Raw genomic sequence first — 24,949 nt, forward strand, 5'->3', positions numbered from 1 at the left:
GAATTACTAACTTTCACTATATTAAATTATGTATTTTTTTAGTATTGGGGATTGAATCTAGAGGCTTTCTACCTTTATGTTACACCCACAGCCTGATTTTATTTCTGACTTGGAAACGAGGTCTCACTAAGTTGGGAAGGGCCTCACTAAGTTACCAAGTCTGTCTGTGAAACCGTAATCCTCCTGTCTTAGCCTCCCAAGCACTGGGATTACAATTGTGGGCCACCACACCTGGCTGTAAATCATGTACTTTTAAATGTTACTATTCTATCCTTATTAGATCATATTTTAGGAACATAATTTGAACTCATATGTGTTGTGGTACAGCTTGTAGATCAGTAAGCTGAAACTGCGTAGGTCCTGCTCTCTTACCCGGCAGTCTTTACAGCACAGGAATAGATTCTCTTCTCTAGATTTTGTTGTTCTTTTTTTGTGTGTCTGTGGAACTGGGGATTGAACCCAGAAGCATTCTACCTCCAAGCTATATCCTCAGCCCTTAAAAAAAAAAAAAAAAAGGTTCTTGTTAGGTTAATGATAGTCTCACTAAGTGGCTGAGGCTGGCTGTGAAGCTGCCATCCTCATGTCTCAGCATCCCAAATACTGGGATTACAAGTGTGCACTACCATGCCCGGCTCCTACTCTAAAATTTGTTCGATCCCTGACATTCACTGTGGCATTCATTACTATAAAATAAAAATTTTCATTTATTCCCCGTGCCTGGATATATTTGGTGGCGAGGTAACCATTTCTGTTCCTGCCTGGTGACATGTGATGCTCCTCAGTATTTCTGAATAACATCAGCTGTTTCTGTGTCTTTCCTCATCTCGGTTCCAGGTGCAGGACATCTGCTTCAGCCACGACTGTCGCTGGGTTGTGGTCAGCACCCTTCGGGGCACGTCTCATGTTTTCCCCATCAACCCATACGGTGGCCAGCCTTGCGTGCGCACTCACATGTCACCTCGAGTCGTGAACCGCATGAGCCGCTTCCAGAAGAGTGCTGGGCTGGAGGAGATCGAGCAGGAGCTGACGTCTAAGCAGGGAGGCCGCTGCAGCCCGGTGCCCGGCCTGTCCAGCAGCCCCTCCGGCTCCCCCCTGCACGGTACGCTATGCTCGCCTCTCGTCCCAGTGCTCCCTTTAATCTTTCTTTTCTGTATCCATAAATTCTAGGGAACTAGGAAGAACTAAAAATGCTTATAATTATTGTAAAATATATTCACCAATATAATGATCTTTACCATGCTATTTTAACTCCCAGACTTTTCAGTATTTAAGTGATATTTGGTATGGAATACTAAGGTGTAGATTTTCTCTCTCTCTCTCTCTCTTCTCCCTTCTCCCTTCTCTCCTCTCTCCTCTCTCCTCTCTCCTCTCTCCTCTCTCCTCTCTCCTCTCTCCTCTCTCCTCTCTCCTCTCTCCTCTCTCCTCTCTCCTCTCTCCTCTCTCCTCTCTCCTCTCTCCTCTCTCCTCTCTCCTCTCTCCTCTCTCCTCTCTCCTCTCTCCTCTCTCCTCTCTCCTCTCTCCTCTCTCCTCTCTCCTCTCTCCTCTCTCCTCTCTCCTCTCTCCTCTCTCCTCTCTCCTCTCTCCTCTCTCCTCTCTCCTCTCTCCTCTCTCCTCTCTCCTCTCTCCTCTCTCCTCTCTCCTCTCTCCTCTCTCCTCTCTCCTCTCTCCTCTCTCCTCTCTCCTCTCTCCTCTCTCCTCTCTCCTCTCTCCTCTCTCCTCTCTCCTCTCTCCTCTCTCCTCTCTCCTCTCTCCTCTCTCCTCTCTCCTCTCTCTCTCTCTCTCTCTCTCTCTCTCTCTCTCTCTTCCAGTACTGGGGATGGAATCCAGGGGCATTCTACCTCTGAGCTACACCCACAGCCCTATTTTTTATTCTTTATTTTGAAACAGGGTCTCACTGAGTTGCAAAGGGCCTCACTAAGTAGTAACTGAGGCTGTCCTCGAACTGCGATCCTCCTGTCTCAGCCTCCCAGATGCTGGGATTACAAGCATGCGGTATACCACACCTGGCCTCTTTTTCAATCTCTAGATCTCTCTGCCTCACTTCTTGTATCTGTCTTAGAACATCCCGTCTGTGGTGGGCCAGCACCATAGTTCACTATGGAATATTGTTGCAAAGGAATGCTATGAGTCATGTCTACTTTATTTATTCTTTTTTTTTTTTTTGGGTGGTACTGACGATTAAATCCAGGGCCATTGTACTTCTAGCTCCCCCCCCCCCCGCCCTGTTATTATTTATTCATTTATTCATTTTTGTGGCACTGGGCATTGAGCCAAAGGGCATTCTAACTCTAAGCTACATCCCAGTCCTATTTTATTTTTATTTTCAAACAGAGTCTTGCTAGGCTGATGAGCATCTCACTACTTGCTGAGGCTATCCTCAAACCTGTGATCCTCCTATCTCAGCCTCCCAAGTTCTGGGATCATAAATGTGCACCACCGAGCCTAGCATGCGTCTTTTTTATGCTTTCTGTTATGGTTTGTGTACACTTGCGTGGTTGGTGGTTTGGAGGTATTAATTCTAAGGATGAAGTGAAAACTTTTCTAGTGTTTCTTAGTATAAATGTGAACTCAGTTTTAAGTAGAAACTCTGAGTCATAATATCTGTTCAGGTAGACTTAAGAGGTGATACCAGAGTAATTGGGATGCTTCATTCCCACCAGGTTGACTGAGAATGGCGACATCGGGTTACTCTTTTTCTGGAGCATTGCACATTCTCCTTGACACGGGACCATTTTAATCTTTCATGCTTAGTTGCCACAGAATGGAATGCTTCGTTACTTTTAGTTTTTTAAATTGGTGTATTTGTGATTAGACATACTGAGGTCCATAGTGGTGGCAATATCCCTGCACACTCATGCAGCTTTTCCCTTCAGGCCCTGCCCCTCCCTCCCCTTCCCTGCACGTCCTGCGTTTGGCATTGGTGGTTTAACACAGCGGCTGAGCGTCATTTCAGGGGTTGGGTCCCGTCTCTCTCCCCGCCGTCCCGCCTGCGCCTGCGCTCAGTCGCAGTCTCTCTTCCATCTGCGGTTACCCCGTTCCCAGTTTCTATCTAGCTCCCACATACAACTATTCACTTTTTGAGACTGGCTACTTCCACTTATTATTTTATTCTCAAGCAATCCATAGAATATGAAATTAACCATTTTAGTGTATTTTTATTGAAGGTTGAAAAGCACCATCAATGAAGTTTTCTCTCTGCTTTATTGCTCCCATCGCTCTCCTTATATTTTTATAGAACTCTCCGAAAGGAGATCCTACGCTGCTTGGCAATGCATAAAATTCCCGTTTGAAAGCAAAGAATTTCAGAAAGCATTCTTCTCCCAATGATAACACATGTGTTAAAGTGTTGTCTCCGATTTCACCGTCACTCTGTGTAGATGTTCCCATTTTAGCATATACATTACAGTGATGGTCATTTTTCTTCGGTTTCTTTTTTGTACTTAACATGTCAAAACAAAATGGGCATTGTTGTTGGTTAGTTCTAAAAATGATGTATTTACAGTTTGTGTGGGTAAACAGTCTGATGCTGGTAAAAAAAAATGTAAACCATTGCGCCGGGAGGGATCTCTCTTGAACATGAATCATGTTTTGGCGGTATTACCGTTGTTTGTCTGTACTCTTTTTAGCAGAGTAAAGGAAACTGTTAAATAACAATTGACATACAGTTATTTCCTTTTTACTTGTTGGCGTCAATCCAGTTTAGGTTAGTATTATTTTATCTATTTGCCTTTAAAAAACTCAGAGGATGTTTATTTATTTGAAATATATTCTATATCTCTTTCATTTCCTATTTTGTTCCTGGACCTTAGCCTACATGAGTAGTTCTTAAGATTCATGTTCCAGAGATAGGAAAAATTATGTCTATATTCAATACTTTTTAGTCAAAAGTAAGTGTTAATTTACATTATGAGTAACCATAGTATTAGCAGCACTTTTTAATGATATTACCAATAGAAAACACATTTATTGGTGTATTATTATTATTATTATTATTATTATTATTATTATTATTATTTTGCAGTACTAGGGATGGAACCCAGGGGCATTCCATCTCCAAGTTACTCTAGCCCTAGTTTGTTCTTCCATCCGTCCTTCCTTCCTTCCTGTACTGGTGTCAAACCCAGGTGCTTTTCTACTTCTGGGCCACACTCCCAGACCTATTTCTTATACTTTATTCGGAAACAGGGTCTCATTAAGTTGCTGAGAACCTAAGTAGCTGAGGCTGGCTTTGAACCTGTGCGATCCTCCTGTCTCAGCCTCCCAAGCGCTGGGATTACAAGCATGCACCACCACGCCTGGCTTTATTCTTTATTTTGAAACAGGGTCTCACTGAGTTGCAAAGGGCCTCACTAAGTAGTTGATGCTGGCTGTGAAATGTGATCCTCCCATGTCAGCCTCCCAAATGCTGGGCTTACAAGTGTGCACCACCACACCCAGTGATGTCTAATTATTGAATGCATCTTGGAATGTGTCTTCAAATATTGATATGCATCACTGTCTTTGAAATTATTACATGTTATATAATATTTGATATGAATTTATTACATATAAATATGATCACATTATTTTTAACACATAAATATGTCTATTCTAATAGTTTGTTTTCTTCTAATCCATGCATTTGTAAGTATTATTCTGATACATAGTTCATGGGCATTCCCAGATTGTCATGCAGAAATAATTACGGATTTATGATCATCATTTTCTTGCCTTAACTCTTTCAGTAATGTCTGTGTTTACTATAGCACAATCCTTTTCTTTGTTACCCTTAACATGATCTGCTATTATTTTCTTTTTTGCTTAAAATCATTGTGTTTCATTGGACTCTTAGAATGTTAGAGAACGTTCCATCTTATTTCCATTTTCTCATGCCCTCCTACTAAGATTTCTTTACTCTCCCATGCAGATGCCACATATTCATTCTTTTGAACTGTTCTATCTTCATAAATTTCTTAACTAGAAATATTTGTTGCCCATTTGAATGCCAGCTAAATACACTGAAATATCCCGCATTTCTTAAACTTCTCTTGATGCTGTATCATGGATAAACTGCAATATTGGTACCCTGCACATATAGTATTTCATTGTCATATGGAAGTTGTTCATTTACCTCTCTCCACTTCCTTTTAGATTGGCTTCCATACAAAGATTTCTTGTTGAATTTGCTATCTTGGCACCTTGCATGTCAGTTAGAAACATATAATCTCGAAGGCTTCAAACATCTAGAAGTTGTTCTTGAAACAACAGTTGGGATTTCCATCTTCACTTATCAAGATGAAGAGTGTTTTTGGATGGTAACATTGCTTTTCAGTTCGCTTTCATTTGTTCAAGTGTGAATTCATGTGTATCACGCCTGAGCGCTGTTCTGAGCACTAGGAAGACAACAGTGAATGAAAGGGGAAAATGTCCTTCTTCCCCTACATGTATGGAGAAAAACAAAGACTGAGAAGGGAATAGAAAATTCCTAGAGAGGACGGCAGTTTGAAATTAGCATTTTTTTGCGTGTATGTGGGCTTTATTGAAATGATGACACTTGAGCAAAGACTGTGAGTCTATAAAGAAGTCTTACAGATCACAGCTGTCAGTGTAGAACCTTGAGCTGGGACTCCACCAGGGCAAGGCGAGGGTCCAGCATGCTGCCTGGTGCAGCGTGCTGGTTGGTGCAGCGTGCTGCCTGGTGCAGTGTGCTGCCTGGTGCAGTGTGCAAGGTGCACGGCAGATGACAAGGTCAGAGAAGAAATGTGACATCAGCCTTTGACTTTGACTCCTCTGGAGAGTTTTATAGAAGAAGAGTGACATGTTAACACTGTGTTTTGGCAGAATCCAAATGGAAATCGTATGGAGAATGCACAGTTAGTTGAGTATTTTAAAAATCCAGGAAAGAGAAGATGAGGTTCAGACTAGGTTGTTTATAGTGGAATTGTCAGAAGTCATTGCATTCTTAACAGATGTTTTATGGGAAGCCCATCCGTGTTTCTGGTTCACTTTATTTCGAGTATGGAAGACCAGACGAGGCAGGGTGACTCGTGAGGCTTTTTGTCTCAATAAGTGGAAGAATGCAGTCGTTACCAACTACAATGAGGAATGCCAGGGATCAAGCAGGTTTGGAGACGAGGACAGGATCAGGAGTTTAGACATGTTAAATTTAAGGTTGGTTATATGGGTCTGAGGTTCCCTCGAAAGCATTCATGAGGGTGGAGAGCAGTGTTGGGAAGGTGTAATGATAGTTGAAATGAAAACCAAGAGGAGATCACCCAGTGGGTGATAATAAGTGATCTTTTTTGTGGCACCGTGGATTGAATCTAGGGCATTCTCACCTTGAACTCTACCCCCAGCCCTTTATCATTTTGTTTTAAATGGGTTACTCTGGTGCTAAAAGTCTTGCTAAGTTGCCGAGTCTGGCCTTGGACGTGCGATTCTCCTTTCTCAGCCTCCCAAGTACTGGAATTGCAGGCACACACTACCATGCCCCTCTGATTTTTTTCTTCAGTAAATAAATCATCTCTACCACTTTTATATATTTCTCAAATAAATGTAATTACTTGCTAGTGCTTAGCAAGTTTAATACCCTGTTCCTGTATCTGAACTGTTTTCCACTTATTCCTTTAAGTATCCATTCAACCTTGTTTTTTCAAGCATAGTTTATGATACACTTTCACTTTTTAAAAAAAGTTTTGAACTCTCTGCCTATGTTTGCCCTTTATCTGTGCTGATTACTTGCCAGTTTTGAAGATCTCCATTCTTGATAAGGCTGTTTAAGAACCTGAGTCAGATTCCACAGGCATTCTCCATGACTGGCTGATTCTCTACCGTAGGCCAGTGACTTGATCATCCTGTGTCTGCATGTCTTATGTGTAACGTGAGGATTGCTCACCCTACAGAGTTATGATCAAGATCAAAGGATATTTATTTATTTATTTATTTTTTTATGGTACTGGGGATGGAACCCAGGGGTATTCTACCTCTGGGCTATACCTCCAGTTTCTTTCTTTCTTTTTTTTTTATGTGGAAATAGGGTCTTACTAAGTTCATGACAGCCTTACTAAGTTGTTGTGGCTGGCTTTGAACTCAGTCTCCCTAGTACAGGAATTACCGGTGTGTGCCAACACACTTAAGTGTGCTCCTCACCTATGAAGTAATAGTAAAATTAGTTGCTAATAGGATAATTTTTGATGCAACCATTCATTTGTCAGAATGTAAAACTGATTGATTTTTTTTTTTTTGGTGTAGTGCCTCTTGTTTTATAAGACAGACTAAAATAATTTACCACCTAGTAAATGAATGAATTCTGAGTTTATGCTGTACAGGCTTTTGTGACCTAATTTGGCTTAATATTGATGCTACCTTGTGACATTTTTTAAGAGAAGAGGGAGAGTCACCAGTGTAAAATCGAAAGTAATGCCAGGACTATTTTAATCAATTTTGGCTCATTTTATTTTCCTACCTCAGATTATAGTTGGAATAGTGAATCCACTTGTTCTCGAGACTTTTTCATTGTGTGTGTGTGTGCACGTGTGTGCGTGCGTGTATGTTCCTGGGGTTCAAATCCAGGGGCATTCTGCCTTAAAGCCACACCCTCTGCGCTCTAAAACCTTCTTTAGTTGTGAAACACGGTCTCTCTAGGTAGCTGAGACTCTCCCTGCTTTGCCGAGGTTGGTCTCAAAACTGCGATTCTTCTTTCGCAGACTCCTAAGTCCTGGGTTTGTAGGCATGAGCTACCACATCCAGTTTCATTTCTTTATTTTGAAAATTTTCCCCCCTTCTAGGTTAAAAAATGCATTGTTCACCCCATCACATGACTTTTAAGAAATTTATTTTGACCCTCCACTTTCTGAGTTAAGAGGGGCATCCTGGCCTGACTTCTGCCGTTCTTTTGAGTTCTTGGAAATATCTACTTTCCCTAAAGTTGTTCCTTCTCCAAACAAAACTCCGTTTGAGTCACACATTCTGGCTCCTGAATTCGAGATTATGCTTTCCCAAATGAAAGTAGTCGGTACATCCTGAAGCCTTTCAGGAGGCGCCTGCCTTCTCGGACATGGACCGTCCCCGCTTGCATGAGGTCCTTTTCAAAACTGGCGCTGTCACTCTTTTCTCTTGAGCATCTGTCCCAGGCATTCGTTTCACCACTGAGAGACTATGTAGACTCTTCATTTGATGGTTTGTTGTAATTATTTACTTGTGTTGATCGGGAGTCTTCTTGCTATCAACCACACCACAGTTGTAAATACAAAGCGACCACACATTTCAGCCTCGTTGAGTTTCACCTATTTAAGACAATCAGTAATAATGTGATGTTTCTTGACTTCTTCTCCACATCACTGTTTACTTGTGGATTGAAGTTTCCATGAGTGTGTTTTAATTTTTGCCAAGAAAAATCAATCATGTGCACTGTAGCTCTGCTTAAAATTTTATGCCTCATATGACATAGCGTATATAAATACTTTGTACATGTTAAATGGGGAAATCGTTTAAGAATAGTTTAGTACCTGGCTTTTTGTTGATTCCATGTACTTTTTTTTTTGACTTAGCCTTGTTGCAGTATCTTTCTAATCTTTTATTTTGAAGTCTAACATTTGCCCTGTGAATTTGTTTTCCTCTGAGGCCTGTATTATCCTTTTCTTATTTTTATTGTTGTTTTTGTTGTGGTGCAGGGGATTGAACCCAAGGCCATTCTAAATCTGAGCTGTACTCCTAGCCCTGTTTTATCTTTTATTTGGAAACAGGGGTTTTACTAGGTTACTAAGAGTCTTGCTCAGTTGCTATGACTGTCTTTGAACCTGTTATCCTTCTGTCTCAACCTCCCAAGACCTGGGATTACAAGTCCTGTGTGCCCACATGCCCTACATGTATCATCTTTTAAAAATGCTCTTAACATTATGCTAGATTTTACATTTTACGCACATGGAAATCATAAGTATTTTATTTATGTATGTATTTATTTATTTTGCATTACTGGGGATGGAACCCAGGGACATTGTACCTCTGAGCTACACCCCCAGCCCTATGTTTTAGTCTTTTTATTGTTGAAATGGGGTCTCCCTGCGTTGTGAAGGCTTTGCTGAAGCACGAACCGTGACCCTCTGGTCTCAGCCTTCCAAATGGTGGGATTACAGGCTCGAGCCACCATGTCCGGCGTAGTAAGTATTTTTGATGACTTTGCATCATTAACTTTGTAGTTTCTCAGAGACAACAGATATGCTCGTTATGAAAAGTGTATGGCATAGTAGTTTCATAATATATTCCTGAAGACAAGATGCTTTAACTTGAAACTGATTTAAAGAACTTTGAAAGAGATGAAGAAAGCCTAGCTGTTTTTTTATTAGTAGGATTTTTTTTTTTTCAAGAGAAGTTTCTGGTTCATAGGAAAATTGAGAGGAAGGCATGTGTAGTAGTTTTTTTGGAAAATAACCTATGGAGAATCCTTTAATCCAGATAGCACCGTGCATTTAAATTATATTTTAAAACCTAGTGCTATAAAAACTTAATTAAAAATGTAAAGCCTTATTAAACCTTGTTCAAATTTTTTATTTTTGCATATTTTGTTTTGGAAATGCCAGCTTTAGTAATTATCAATTGAAGTGTAACCAGTATTTCTTGTTTTCCTTTTTGTTATTTATGAATGTTTTCTACTTTTCTATGTGTTTTTTACATTGGCAAATCATAATGAAGTTTCAAAATTCTTTTATTTTAAAAATGGCTAATACAATGTGCCTCTAGAGGGCAATATTTTCTTAACTTTTGTATAGTTGTGATCAAGGAAACTCTGGTATGAGCGTGGGGTACTATGGCTGTTGCTCTATTACCAGATCTTATAATAATCCCTATTTTAAGATCATTGTTCCTATGATTTATTCCTCAATGTCTTTTAAAACAGTGGACTTTGTAAAACTATTACTGTTAATTAATAGCTTTTCTCAGTATTTCGTCTAAATATCCATGAATAAATTCATTTAGTATTTATTTATCTTATTTGAGTACATACTTCAGTATGTTCTAAAAATTCTTTCATTTACTTTCCTGATGCTTCTGTTTAAGGACTTTTTAACATGTGGATGTCATTGGTACCCGAATAATTAAATTTCTCATTATTGAGGCATTGAGACATTATTTGGGATAGTAACAACTTGTCTTTTTTCCATTAGTATTGATTGAACATTCATTGTTGTTATTTTTAATACAAATTTCATATTTACCAAAGGAATATATACATTTATTATAAAAATCTAGTAATACCATAAATTTCGAATGAAAGAAGGCATCCCTCGTCTTTCCCCAGAGACCACTCTTTTCAACTCTTCATAATTTTTTCTCTGCTGTGTTCTTTCTCCCCCCTTTTTTCTGGAAATCCTGTTAGTTGAATAATGAATCTCCTTTATTGTTCTTATAAGTTTAACTATTTTCTGTTTGTCTTTATTTTTCTTTTTATTTAATGTGGATATTCCCAATTTTAACTTCTAGTCACCTTCTTGGATTTTTATTTCTCTAATCACTTTTTTAAATGTGCATTTTTAAATATTTCTTTTATTTTCACATCTTATTTTATATATGACATAGTGCTGTCATTTTTTTATCTCTATTTCCTTCAAATTCCTTTTTAAATTTTTTTTGTTTTGATTTTTCTCTTTAATATTACAACATTGGCTCTCACACCTCACCTACTTATACTTAAACTGGATCAATTTAAAAACAATAATACCTAGACCTCATTAGACTGATTAAGCCAAAATACTGACTCCAGTGTTTGGGAATCTTAGACTGATCATTGGGTGATTATTCTTATTTTAATTTTATTACTAATTTACTTTTATCAGTTCATTTTTATTCAGCTAATAAGTCATGACAAAGGCACTGATTGGATGCTCTTTTATTAGCAAGGGCACACCAACTTCTAATAACCAGTGTGCCATCAGGTCAGACTGGCTACTTTAATCAGTTTCTCCATAAAAGGAACCTTCTATCCTCTGTTCTGGGTGCCGTCAGGGTGGTGAAGACTTTATTGCAATAAACTTAAAAAGATAGTTACGAAAAGAAGATTTGGAGAATATATTTATACATTACTGTTGCCTTTTCTGGTGTGGTAGTTCAAGAAGAGTTCCTGATTAGTCCTATTGGAATAAAAATCTCTTTATGGAAATGTGGAGGAATAATTTTTTTTTTGTGTGTGCTGATTGAGGATGGAATCTGGGGAAATTCTACTTCCGAGCTAACCCCCTAGCCCTATACTTAATTCTCTATTTTGAAAACAGAATCTCACTGTTGCAAAGGGCCTCACTAAGTAGCTGAGGCTGCCCATGAACCCTGATCCTCCTGTCTCAGCCTCCCAAATGCTGGGATTACAAGCGAGCACCACCAACCCCAGCTTAATAACCACTATCTTACTGATGAAACTGAATAAATGGATTGAGAAATTATCAGACAGTTATAGTCTTGAACTTTAAGATCTGAGCAGGAGCTGAGTGTGGTTGTGCGTGCCTATAATTTCAGTACTTTGGTAGGCTGAGCGAGGAGGGTTGTAGGTTCAAGGTCAGCCTCACCAGTGTAGTGAGACCCGTTTTAAAGTAATGATAAAATAGGGCTGGGGGTCAGCCTAAAGTTAGAATGCCCCTGGGTTCAATCTCCAGCAGCACAAAACAAAATTAAACACTAAAACTAAAGATCTGCACAGGAACTAGAAATCTGCTCTTAATAGTCGTAGTGTACAAATAGTTAAATAGATAACAGAACCATACTAGGGTTATGTACACTGAGAACTTTGATGGTTCTCTCCATCGTTGGCTTGATGACATTTTGAATTTGGAAGGGGATGAGTAAAAGGCATAGGAGTTAAGGTTCATTGAAAGAGTTACTCACATTAGTTGATGTGTTTTTGCAGGTGAGAATATTGAAGCTAGAACAAGACACCAGAGAGAAAGTATTTCAGTATGAACAGAGGGTGCTGTTGTTGGTGGCCATGAAAGAGATAGGCTATTTGATTTTCAATGTAAAGAATCTTTTCTGGTAGGGAATGCTTAATAAATGCTCAGTAAAATTTTGCTTTATTCTAATTTTGGAATGGATTGAAATGTGTTCACCTTTGATCAAATTTTGGACAAGGGGAAATGTAAGATGATCTTGCTGATAAATCAATATAGTTTTCTGGCAGTGATCCAGGTGATGAAGTAACAGTGTCCTACAGCAGAGAATTACAGCGAAAGCCATTCGTTCTCAGCACAGTGTGCCCAGGGATAGTCTTGGTATCACACTCATTTGTTTTTCTTTGGCTCCAGGATTTTCCATCAAATTAGTATTTAAATACATTGGGAAACTCGGGTTGTGCTTTTGGAAAAGGGAAGTTAGAAGAACAGGGCAAATTATTTGTTAGTGCTCATTTGATGTGCTAAGTTTGAATTTTTGTTGTGAACAATTCATTTTCCCAAAGTGTTGATAATTTAGGCAGCAGTATTGAGTACTGGCTTCCTGTTTTCTTCTTGAGCAGAATATGGGAGCATGTTTTGATGGAACGATACTTAAATGTTCTGAAGCTAGAAGTAAGATACATGCGAATTCAAAGTGTTTATCTTCTGTCGTCAAAAGTGCTGATCTTGCCCTTTTGCATTGTACGCCCATCTTTGGACGGTTGTTAAAATTGGTTGCTCTTTCCCATCTGAAGGAAATGCATCTTTGACACTTCTCATGACCTGAGTCATGATGCTGACATAGAGCCAGAAAATATTCTTAACAGTCATGGGTAATAAGAAGGAAAGCTTCCGTTGGGTCGGGGGAGGGAGGGCTGGAGGCACTGGAGCTTGTGGGGAGAAGACAGTCTTTGCTATTTTGGTTTATATTGTTTTGAGTTTTAGGAAAGTTGCTTACTTGCTTTACTTGCTACGCAGTAGTAAAGATGTTGATTTTCATATTTAATTGAAAAAGATGACTTTGGATGTTACATTGTTTCTGACTTTTCCATGTCTTAAGAAAACATACATTAAATGTTATAATCAATTCCGCATTTTCTCTTATTACAGTGTTTGTTTTCTGAAACAACTCTCAATGCTTCAGTGTCTTTCATGATTTCTAGTTTAAAAATAAAGTTATATTTGCTGAATTGAGCAGATATGATTCTGTATTATTTTTCTTTGAACAGATAAGTGCTTCTCTTTTCTATGGTGAGATGATTCAAAATTAATTATGAGAAAAGGAAGCGGCAGTTGGATATAGAGTTTGTGGAGAAATAATTTTAAAGAGAAGTTATTTTGGGGGAAGCTCGTTTTATCCCAAATTTGGTTTAAGGGATACTACATTATGGGGGTTTAAATCTGAGAAGTTTTACTGGGGTTTGAAATCCTAAGTTCTGAGCATTTAGTTTCTGAGCACACATAATTTCACACTATTTTTATTTCTACAAAGAAGTTGCTTTGTCTTTTCTATTGTTACATAGACTTTTAATATTTTGTATAGTCCATTTGCCTTTAATAATTATTTTATTATTAAGACTGTCAGACTATGATCCTCATATTTAAAATTAGTTTAAAAATTGATGAACCTTCTTAAATACTAAGATCATCACCTTATAATAAAATTTCCTTCATTCTAGAATATTGAAGTGTTCTAAGATTATATTCATTCAGTTCAGGAATTAGATTGTCTGTGTGATCAAGATGAAATTGTAGAATACTTTTTAGGCAGATTCTTAACTGTTTTAGTGACACCCCTCATAGCCACCTCTGTTGCCTTTTTTCTTATTCCTGTATTATAAACATCATGCTCGCTTCTTGATTGATTGTACTTTTTTCTAGCCTCATTTTTTGCCCCCTAAGTCTTTGCTGGTCCTTATCTAGCCTGCCTCTGTGCCTGGCTGGACTCCTGTACATTGTGCTTGTAGCTTTAGCAGCAGTAATTATTTCTTCATAACTTTTTTTTTTTTTTTTTGGAGGTACTGAGGATGGAACCCAGAGGCCTTCTACCTCCGAGCTACACTCCCAGACCTAGAGACCTATTTTATATTTTATTTGGAAACAGGGTCCTGTCTCAGCCTCCCAAGCACCCGGATTAACTCTTTTTGGTGTGTGCTTCCAGGGATTGAGCCCAGCGGCATTCTACCTCCAAGCTACACCCCCAGCTCACGCGTGCACACGATCCCCCCCCCCCCACATCTCTCTCTTTTTCAAAACAGGTTCTTAGTAAGTTGTGGAGGGCCTCACTAAGTAGCTGAGGCTGACTGCAAAACTGTGATCCTCCTGTCTTAGCCTCCCAGGTACTGGCTATTCTTTAAGATTTTTAATTTTTATACATAAAATTTTAATTCATTGAGTGTATTTTATTTTATTTCGTACTGAGGATTAAACCCAGGGGCATTCTACCTTCAAGCTACATTCCAGCCCAATTTTATATCTTATTTGAAAACAGAGTCTCACTAAGTTGCTGAAAGCCTAGTTAAGTTACCGAGGCTGGCTTTGAACCTGTTACCCTCCTGTCTCAAGCTTCCCTAGTACTGGGATTACAAGCATGTGCCACCACACCTGGCTTATATTTTAATTTGAAGAATAGAAATATATGTAAATTTCCTAGTTATCAGCATATTGCGTGTAATAATGAGGAGGTAGGAATTGCTTTAGAAGAGAAAAAAACTTTATAACAAAATATTTCTTGAATTAGTTATACATAAGTATAAATTTATAAGTAATTGATATTATTATATAATACTTACTGTCAAAACATAGTTTTAATTCTACTGAAATTTAATAAACACTTGAGTCCCCTTTGTATATCGTGGCAAGAAGTTACCACAGTACATTCATAACCATTGTCCCCACCTTCAAAGTAAGAGGCTCGGTTCTTGTTTGTCTGTCTTTTGCTACTGGTGATTGAACTCAGGTGCAATCTACCTTTGAACTACACCCCCAGTCCTGTTTATTTTTTAATTAAAAATCACATCCTTGAAAGCTGGGTGTCATAGTACAGGTCTGTATCTCAGTAAGTGGGAGGCTAAAACAGAAAGATCATGGATTTGCTGGCAGCCTCAGCTACTTAGTGAGGCCCTCTGCAACTTAGTGAAACCCTGTTTCAAAATAAAGAATAAAAAATAGGGCTGGGGGTGTAGTTCAGAGGTAGAATGCCCCTGGGTTTAATCTTTAGTACTGCAAAAAAAAAAAAAAAAAAGGGGCTAGAGTTGTAGCTCAGAGTTAGAATGCTGCTAGGCCCAATAAAACACACACACACACACACACACACACACACACACACACACACACACCCCTGGGATTCTCTTGTCTCAGCATCTTAACTAGTGGGATTATAGGTGTGTACCACCACATAAGGGTATAATTGGATTCTTACAGTTTTTTGGTCCTAGGGATTGAGCTTGAAGGAATTCTATCTCCTAGCTGTATCCTTTTTAATTTTTTAAATAGTTGGTTGCTTAAGCTGCTCATGAACCTGTGATTCTCCTGCCCCAGCCTCCCGCGTACTGGGAATACCAATTGTACCACCACACCCAGCGTGGATTCTTGTTTTTAATGTCTATTTTGTGTGCAGTTTCTCTTTCTACCTTTTCCCACTCTTTTCTATAGTGCCTATAATACTGCCTTATGGTGATGTGTGTGACCTGTTTACCTGAAAAAAGCAACAAGTGTCCTTGCTTTAACATTTAAATTTTACAGTAATTTTAGTTCCCCACTCATTTACCGTTCCAAAAAAGTTCAGGCAAGGAGGAAGAAAAAAAAACAAGAATTACCCTTGAACATTTTGTCTTTAATTAGGTCTCCTAAACTGTTTGTCATGTCGAGTCTTTAAAATACGCGTTTGTGTGTCTCCACATGTGTATAAAATCCCTTTTCTTTGAGTTGTTCTCTGTCCTGCCTCCTGTGAACAACCATTGCTTCCGCCCAGCTTGGTATGTGGGTCAGAAGGCGCTGTTTCTCACCAGGGCGCTGCTGTTTCCTTTTCCTACTTGAGTAGATTACAGATTATACTGGAACATGCCTGAGAAAAGGTCAGAAAGGAGGCTGAAAGTCCTGGAACTACAGCTGGGAAGCTTGTCTTTCTCATCTAGGCAGGGGCTGAGGGGGAGAGAGAGAAGCTCTGTCCCAGCCAAAAGCAGCCCACGTGCAGAACTCTCCCAGCCACACAAGACACCTCTTATATATCCCAAAAGGATTCTATTTGGTTTTGATTAAGTAATTATTGAAAGTTAGGTTGAGAATGCCTGGATGTCAAATTAGGTGGCAAGCAAGAGCAAGGGTCCGAAATTTGAAAAATCAAATTTCAGAGCCTACATTTTCAGTGATTATTTCGGAACAAGCCACCACTGTACTTTGTTGACAGAGTCAGGGAGTCAGGACTCTTCGAGTACAAAGTTAACTTAAACGCCTTAGTCAATTTTGGACTTTCTCCATGTTAATTCCTCAGAAGAATATTAAAAGCAGACCAAATGTTTTGGTCTTCTGAGAGATGCAAAATGCACACAAAAAGCCTCATAGATTTCATTACCCAGTCTTTCTTTTGGATAGATAGGGTGTACTGAAGAGAACATCTATGCGATGTTTTAGAGTAGGGAGTGTGTGGGAAGGAGGACAAAGGTGGTGGAAATATTTGGGCCAAGGGCCATTTCTTCAAATCTGTGCTGTCTGGGGCACCGGGGATCTGTCTACATTGACACTGAATTTCAGTGCACCTCATTAATCCAGTTCCAAAATGTAAGAGTTCAGAATAGCTGACTAGGGACACTGACCTGGAGGCTTATATCCTATAACCATAGCGGATCTTCTGGGTGTACAGAGAGGGGTAAGGACAGAATTTGATGCAATTAAAAGAAGTCTTAGTATACTAAGTTATAGGAAGTTTTCTATTGCAGACCTCCAAAGAGTGGAGTTCTTATCCTGAATAATGTCTGTGCCTCTGATAAGAATGTAAAGAGTACTGGGCATGGAGGAACATCTTGTAATCCCAGTCCTTGGGAGGCTATAACAGGAGGATTGCAAGTTCAAAGCCAACCTCAGCGGGTTTTAGAGGCTCTTAGCAACGTAACAGTACCCTGTTTCCAAATAAAAAAATAAAATAGAGCTGGGGGTGTGTGGTTTATAGATAAAATACCCATGGGTTCATTCTCTAGCACCACAAAAAAAAGAAAAAAAGTCCAGTGATTTCGAGCCCTGGGAATACACTTCCATGGGGTACCATTAACAGTATCTACTTGCCTTGTCCTCTTTTACAATGGATCTTTGCCATGTGCTTCTGCATCCTCTGAAGCTTCACTTGGCTCAGGTTTTTCTGTTTGTTGTAGAGCCTAGTTTCTCACACCGTCCCTTCTTAAAGAATCTTCCTTTCCCTCCCACTTTTTGTTGACAATTTGTAGCTTGTGCTGTAGAAACAGTGACAAGCCTGGTTGACATCATCCTCTTTTAAGTTACTTCCTGATCTATGTAAAACTGTTCTTTGATTGCTTAATATTGTTTTAAGTGATTTTTATTCCCCTTGGTTCATGATATGATAGGATCGTGAAATATTTTACTGGTTGAGACAAGGCATAAACTTTCTTCCTTCTTTTCCTCTTGTTTGCATTGGAGAGAAAAAAAAAATGTATACATCCATACATACACAGCACACCGGTATTAGCTTTAATATAAAGCATCATCTGAAATGTTCGACTATTGCAGGGACTTGCTGGCTTTAGAAATTTCTTGCAGTTGGCAGTTTGCCACATCCCCATGTTCTCACACCACTGCATTCAGAAGCTAAGAATACCAACCTGGCAGCTTCTGCAGAGAGGATAAAGATAAAACAGAGAGGAGGCCAGCTCTCCAGCCACATTACCTGGGAGTTGCTGCTGATGTCTTTTCCACAAATGTCCAAGTTTGTCAAAGCCCAGTAAATCTTAGAAAGTTTATTTTCCTTGTAGCATCTGTGTTTTATAATGGGCCTTTTAATTTGTTTTTACTTTGTCTGCAGGGATTTCTTTTGTCCGGACTTTTCAGACTCTGTCTTTTTTTTTTTTTTTTTCTGTTGGAAGCGAGTCCGTTAACGATGGCTGATTTGGGAATAGATTTCTCCGCAATGCTGATCTGACCAGCTCTTCCTCAAGCACAGCCACAAAGCCCATTGTTATTTTCTCTGTTCACATTTTTCTCTCTCTGTGTTTTTATAACATAAAGTCATAAAGTGTCAGGAGAAGCATCATTTGGGACAAATTATAAATAAGGTGACATTTTGAAGTTAACAAAACTTTCAGTGAACAAACCAGACCATGTCGATCTCATATGTGCAGACTGGATCTCTGTGTTAGCACAGAAGTTGAGAGTGCCATTTCACGTTGTACAAGGTGCCTGCAGATGTTCTGTGTGTGTGTGTGTGGGGGGTTAGGGGGCTGGTTAGGGGATCAGACCACGGTAAGTTCTACCTTCAAGCCTAGTACTCCTCCAGCCTTTCTCCATTTATTTATTTATTTATTTATTTATTTATTTATTTATTTATTTATTTATGGTGGTGCTGAGGATTGAACTCAAGAGAATTTCATCTCCAAGCTATACCCCCAGCCCAACTTTTTATTTTCTATTTTGAAACAGGGTCCCACTAAATTGTGGAGGGCCTCACTAAGTAGCTGAGGCTGGCCTTACAGTCTTTGCTTTTGAAATGGGTCTTGCTAAGGGAGGACTCAAACTTGTGATCCTCCTGTCAGCCTCCCCAAAAGTGGGGTTACAGCACCACCATGTCCACCCCACAGGTATTCTTCATCCAAAAGGAGGCAGTAGGAAAAAGCATATGAGGATGTTCTTTTAATTCCATTTTTTAAAAATGTAAAGTTTTCTCCCAGAAACACAGGAAGTCAGTAGTTGAACTTCAGAGTGAACTGTTTTGGTGTGGTGTTTTATATTATAGCACATTAAAACCAATAATAATTGTAAACACACCACTGAAAGCAGAAGAAAACAAAAATATAATAGCTTCAAACATCAAGGGAGTTTTAAAGATATCTGAATTTTTAAGCCATTTTCTATTCTTATATGGTATTCCTGCTTTAATTTACTGAGAAACCATTTTATTGAAACTTGGGATTTTCCTCCAAGAGCCGCCCATCCGTCCTGGGTCCTGGTGACCCTCAAAAGGATCAAAGCACCCGTGGGTTTGGATGAAGACCCAAAAGCCTGCAGGCTTATGCAAGTTTATCTATGTAGACTCAGCCCAAAAATCCGGGATGAGAGTCTTAGAAGAGCTTATTTTCTCATGAGATTTTTGGGACTTCCTCTGTCTGGTTGTGCCAGAAATACTGTGAGAATATCCATTCATATGGCATTTGTCACTTACAGGTCCTGTCCCAGCTGGAGTTTGAAAGTATAATGGTGTGTGAAATATTTTATGTATTTTAAGGCTTCCAGAAGCCCACCACTACAAGTGGAATCAAAGCAACCTCTGCTCTTTCATTTGTGCTCATTTGGTAATGAGAAAGAAAAATATAGGATGGAGTGAGTGAAGATTACACATTTACATAGTGGCTCTCCTCATAGATCTCAGAAAACGTTTACTTTGTGATTCCTTTCATATATATTCCTGAGAAGTAGCACAGAGGGAGAGAACTGGAGCCGGGCATGGTTGTGCCCGCCTGTAATTCCAGTTCTTGGGAGGCTGAGACAGGAGGATCACACGTTGGAAGCCACCCTCGGCAATTAGGGAGCCCCCCCATTCATTGAGACCCTTTTTTGTGGTACTGGGCTTCCTGGAAACCCTTCTACCTCTGGGCTATACTCCCAGACCTATTTTATATATTTTTTGGAAACAGGGTCTCTTAAGCCAGCAAGGCTGGCTTCGAACCTGCGCGATCCTCCTGTCTCCGCCTCCCAAGCGCGGGGATTACAAGAGCGGGGATTACAAGCAAGCACCACCACACCTGGCAAGACCCTTTTTTGAAATAAAAAATAAAATAGGGCTGGGAGAAGCCAGGAGTGCACTCATGCTTGTAATTCCAGCACATGGGAGGCTGAGGTTCAAGGCCAGCCTCACCAATATAGGGAGGCTCTCAGCAACTTGTGGAGGCCTTGTTCCAAGACAAAGGATTAAATAGAGCTGGGTGTAGAGCTGGGTGGTAGAATATCCCTGGGTTCAATCTCCAGCACAACAAAAGGGGGAAAAAAGGAATGTGTGAATGAAACTTTAACTTATCATCTTGTCTACTTTTTAGTTTCACTATTTCAGTCTTTATTCTTTATCGATTACCTCCATCATTTTCTATCTTTGGGCCCTTATCCCTTATATCTGATGTTCTTCCTCTGTGTTAATGCACCCTCTCAAAGGCAACCACAGAAGTAGATTTTTCTCTGGGGACATCTTACTGAACCTTATCCTGTTTGTTTGTTTGTTTGTTTGGGTACTGGAGATTGAACTCAGGGTCATTCTACCTCGGAGCCACACCTCCAGTTGTTTTTTTACTCTTTATTTTGAATCAGGGTCTCTCTAAGTTACAGAGGGGCTCACCAAGCAGCCGAGGCTGGCCACGAACTTGTAATCTTCCTTTCTCAGTCCCCCAAGTACTGGGATTAAAAGGGTGTACTGCTACACCCAGCTGAACTTTGTTCTTTTTGACCATTGTATTAGCTTACTTTTTAAAAAATTTAACTTTACTTTTAACTAATACATGAAAACATGACGGTTATATGTATTCATAGGGTACCCTGTATTTTATTTTCTTGTACTGGGGATTGAATCCAGAGGCATTCTACCTCCAATTTATACCCCTAATCTGAATTTATTTCTTATCACTATGTTGCAGAGGGCCTAAGTAGCTGAGGCTGGCGTCCAACCTGCATGATTCTCCTGCCTCAGCCTCCAAAGTAATGGGATTATAAGTGAGTTCCACCACACCTGGGTGTGATAATTTTGATGCATGTGTTGTGTAATGTTCAGGTAACATATATCTGTCTATTTAAACATTCATTGTTTCTTTATAGTGAAAACACTCAAACTGCTTTCTTCTAGCTTTATGATCTGCAGTGGCTGTACCACACTGGAGCTTCCTACTTGTATTTAACTATGAATGAGTGCACATCATCAAACTCTTTCTCTCCTACCCCAGGACTCTCAACACCCTCCTATATCCTTCTTTCTTTCTTTCTTTTTTTTTTTTTTTTAAATACTGGGGATTGAACCCTGAGGCATTGTACCTCCAAGCTATACCCCCAGCTGGATTTTATTTCTCATTTGGAAACAGGGTCTCACTAGGTTGCTGAGGGCCTCACTAAAGTGCTGAGGTTGTCTGCGAACCTGCAATCCTCCTGTCTTAGCCTCCCAAGTATTGGGATTACAAGTGTGTCCCACCACACTCATCTTCCAGTAACCATCATTCTATTATCAACTTTAATTTGGTCAACTTTAAAAAAAATTCACATCTGAGTGAAGTCTTACAGTACCTGTCTTTCTGTGCCTAGCTTATTTCAGTTAACTTAATGATGTCTGCTTTCTTTTTTCTTTTTCTTTTCTTTCTTTCTTCTTCTTTTTTTTTTTTTTTTTTTTTTTTTTTGTGGTGCTGGGGATTGAACCCAAGGGCATTCTACCTCCGAACTATATCCCCAGACCAATTTTTTTTATTCTTTATTTTGAAACAGGGTCTCACTGAGTTGCAAAGCGCCTCACTAAGTATCTGAGGCTGTCTGTGAACCTGTGATCCTCCTGTCTCAGCCTCCCAAATGCAGGGATTACAAGTGTGTGCCACCACGCCCGGCTCATGATGTCTACTTTCATCCATGTTCTTTTTATGGGTAAATAGTATTCTATTGTGTAAACGTGCCATATTTTCTTTATCTGCTCTTCATTTAATGGACTCTTAGTTTCTTTTCATTTCCCAATAGAGGAGCACAGATGTCTACTTGACATGCCAATCTTTCTTTCGATATTCACAGTGATGGGCTGGTTGGATTTTTGTGTGTGTATCTGTGTGTTCGGAGTACTGAAGGTTGAACCCAGAGGCATTGAAGGTAGCTTCAAGCTACACCCTTAGCCCAATTTTATTTCTTATTTGGAAACAGGGTCTCACTAGGTTAATGAGAATCTCACTACTTGCTGAAGCTGTCCTTGAACCTGAGATCTTCCTGTCTCAGCCTCCCAAGTACTGGGATTTCAGGGGTGAGCCACCAAGCCCAGCTTGGTTGGATCCTATAGTAGTTGTATTTTTTACTTTTTGAGGAACCTCATACGGTCTTTAATAATGTCTCTACTAATATGCTTCCTGCCTACGATGTGCAAGTGTTTCTTTCCTAAACACCCTCACCAGTTTAATGCCTTCTGCTTTTGTTCTTTTTGCTCAAAAAGCTTTTATATATTTTGGCTTTTTTGTATCTGTGTGGTTCTATACACATATTAGGATTTTTTTTGTATTTCTGTGAAGAATGCCACTATTGTTTTGATAGGGCTTAAATTTAATCTGTAAATCTATTTGCTTTGCATGGATATTTCTTACTATGCTTTTATTTGTGCATTGTAATTATATATCATAGGGAGGTCCAAAGTGCTAGGTCCAGAGGAGGTCAAAGCACACATGCACATAGCCCTCGCTGTCGTTCCCTCGGCCGCCCCACCATGCACGTTAGTGAGATTGCAGTGATGCCCTCTTATATGGACATAGCATTACTTGAACCGTTTCCTTCATCAGTCTCCCTTTTCCCCTCCCCATCTTTCACCTACCAGGCCCCTTCTACTGTTTTTCTGGTTTTCTAATTTATCCAAAGTCTCTTTTATCTTCTATTATCTGTCTAGCTTCCATATATATGAGAAAACATATGGCCCATGACTTTCTCCCACTGCTGATCTCACTTGGCATAATATACTGTCGTTCCATTTATTTTTCTGAAAATGACATTTTATTCTTTATGAATGAGTAAATCTCTAATGTGCATATATACCACAATTTTTGCAAACAACAATAAATTCTGGGGATGTGGGGAAACAGGAATTTTATATACTGTGAGTGAGACTTTAAATTAGTACATTTACTATGGGATGAGGTTGGAGTTTTCTCAAGAGTTGTAATGGAACCACCATATGACCTAGGTATAATACTCCTTAGTATCTTTCTACAAGAATCAAAGTTAGGAATACATGTATATCCATGTTTATAGAAGCACAATTCACAGTAGCCAAATTATGGAACTAATCTAGGTGTTTGACAACTGATGAATGGATAAAGAAAATACTGTATGGATCTTTAACAATTTGAAGTCAGCCTCAGTGAATTTTTGAAGGGAGACCTTGTTTCAGAATTAAAAAAAAAAATGTTTACAGGGGTGTGGGTGTATTGCAGATGTAGAAGGTCCCAGATTTCAATATCCAGTACCAAAAAACAAAATCTGTTTATTACTGATTCTTCCAATCCATGGACATTGGATGTCTTTTTATTTTTTTGTGTGTTTCTTCTTTATTTTATAAATGTTTTATAGTTTTTATTATAGATACGTTTCACCTATTAGATAAATTTATTTCTAGGTATTTTATTTTAATTATTTTTGTAGACGTCATAAGTTGGATTGTGTTCATTTTTTGTTCAGATAATTTGCTATTGGTATAAAAAGGCTGTTTTTTTTTCATAGAATAATTTATTCATTCATTAAAGCTATGTTTATAAACTGCTTGCCAAATCCTATAATATATAAGACAGGCACTACCCCTATAAATGTAAAACATGAACATAAAATCTGTACAACTTAATTCTCTCTGATGAACTGAGTTCCAGACAAACTGTAAGAGGGGAAGACTACAAACACTTATGGATTGCTTGAGAATTCAGTAGCAGCCTGAGAAGGATTGGTCTCAAGTACCTTGTATTCTATTCTCAGGTATATCTTAGCGATATAGCCATGACTACCTAAATCAGAGTATTTAGAATTTCCCAGTGATTCACTACATTTTTCCCACTGATTTTTTCCCCTTTTTTCTTTGAGATGCTTGGTGTTGAACCCAGAACCTCATATATATACTAGACAAGTGTTCTGCCACTAAGCCACATCCTGGGCCCTAGTGATCTTATCCAGACAGGTCAATGACCTTAACATCTGTACTGTTCCCTAGCTGAGAAACTTACATTCACTTTTACTCCTCTGTCTCAATCAAAAGGACCTCTGAAAACTGAAATAATTTAATCTTCCCCCTGCTTTTTCCTATACATCTTGTACTCTAATTAGAGCCTTCTCAGTTCTACTCTCATCATGGCATTCCTTTATACCCATTGCCTTATATTATACTTCTGTCTTGAATATTTCTTCTCTCCTGTCCTTACATAATCGGGTCATGTCCCATGTGGTCCATGAGCCTGTTTCCAAATAATTGTTACCACATGTACATCTCTTTAGTTCTAGACAATTAGCACTTAATCATTCCTATTTCATGTATGTTAGACTGTTAGCTTTGTGATAAAAGGGAGCACAGCTCCTCACAGCATGTTATCTTAGGCTAACACACTCTTCAAATATTTTTTACTAGTTGAGAAATGTGTATGATGTTCTTTAATTCTATTAGCTTGTGACATATTAATGTTGAGGTCTTATGTAAATTCCAAATTAATATTAGCATAGTTACATTGGCCTTGAGAGTGCTGTAATAAGTCACTTTGAAAAACTTAAATATAAAAAGTTTTATTTTTATTCTTCCCAGAAAATACAATATTATAATGGGATTTCCCATTCATCTTTTCCATGAGACTCTATGCTATGAGTGTGATTTTATTATCTAATTCATTAAACAACATAGAGAATCTTGTGTATATTATAAACACTACTTTATTCCTACAATAGGTATTAATTACTTTTATTAGATTCAATTTATAATTTATTTTGGAAACTGGTGGTAGAAAGAGATAAAGATTTATTTGCATCAACTTATTGTTTTCTTTTTATATAGAAGAAATGTTTACCAAAGTTTAATTCTTTAATTCCACAAAGTAATATACAAAGTTAGATATGTTTCCGAAGAAGTAGCATTGGGCTAAGCCATTATC

General features: G+C 38.8%; 1 protein-coding gene across 6 annotated transcripts in view; it reads left to right on the plus strand.

Annotated features, from left to right (window-relative positions):
- Positions 1-24,949, plus strand: part of BCAS3 (BCAS3 microtubule associated cell migration factor) — a gene marked incomplete at both ends in the record, with an annotated part of 624,117 nt that overhangs the window by 198,754 nt on the left and 400,414 nt on the right. For all 6 annotated transcript variants that reach the window (XM_080712926.1, XM_080712928.1, XM_080712927.1 and 3 more), the window contains one exon: positions 835-1,099. In XM_080712926.1, coding sequence (XP_080569052.1) covers positions 835-1,099 — 265 coding nt within the window. The remainder of the gene's footprint in view (positions 1-834; positions 1,100-24,949) is intronic.

The sequence above is a fragment of the Muscardinus avellanarius genome (genome assembly GCF_963383645.1).
Source record: "Muscardinus avellanarius genome assembly, chromosome: 16".
NCBI lineage: Eukaryota > Metazoa > Chordata > Mammalia > Rodentia > Gliridae > Muscardinus > Muscardinus avellanarius.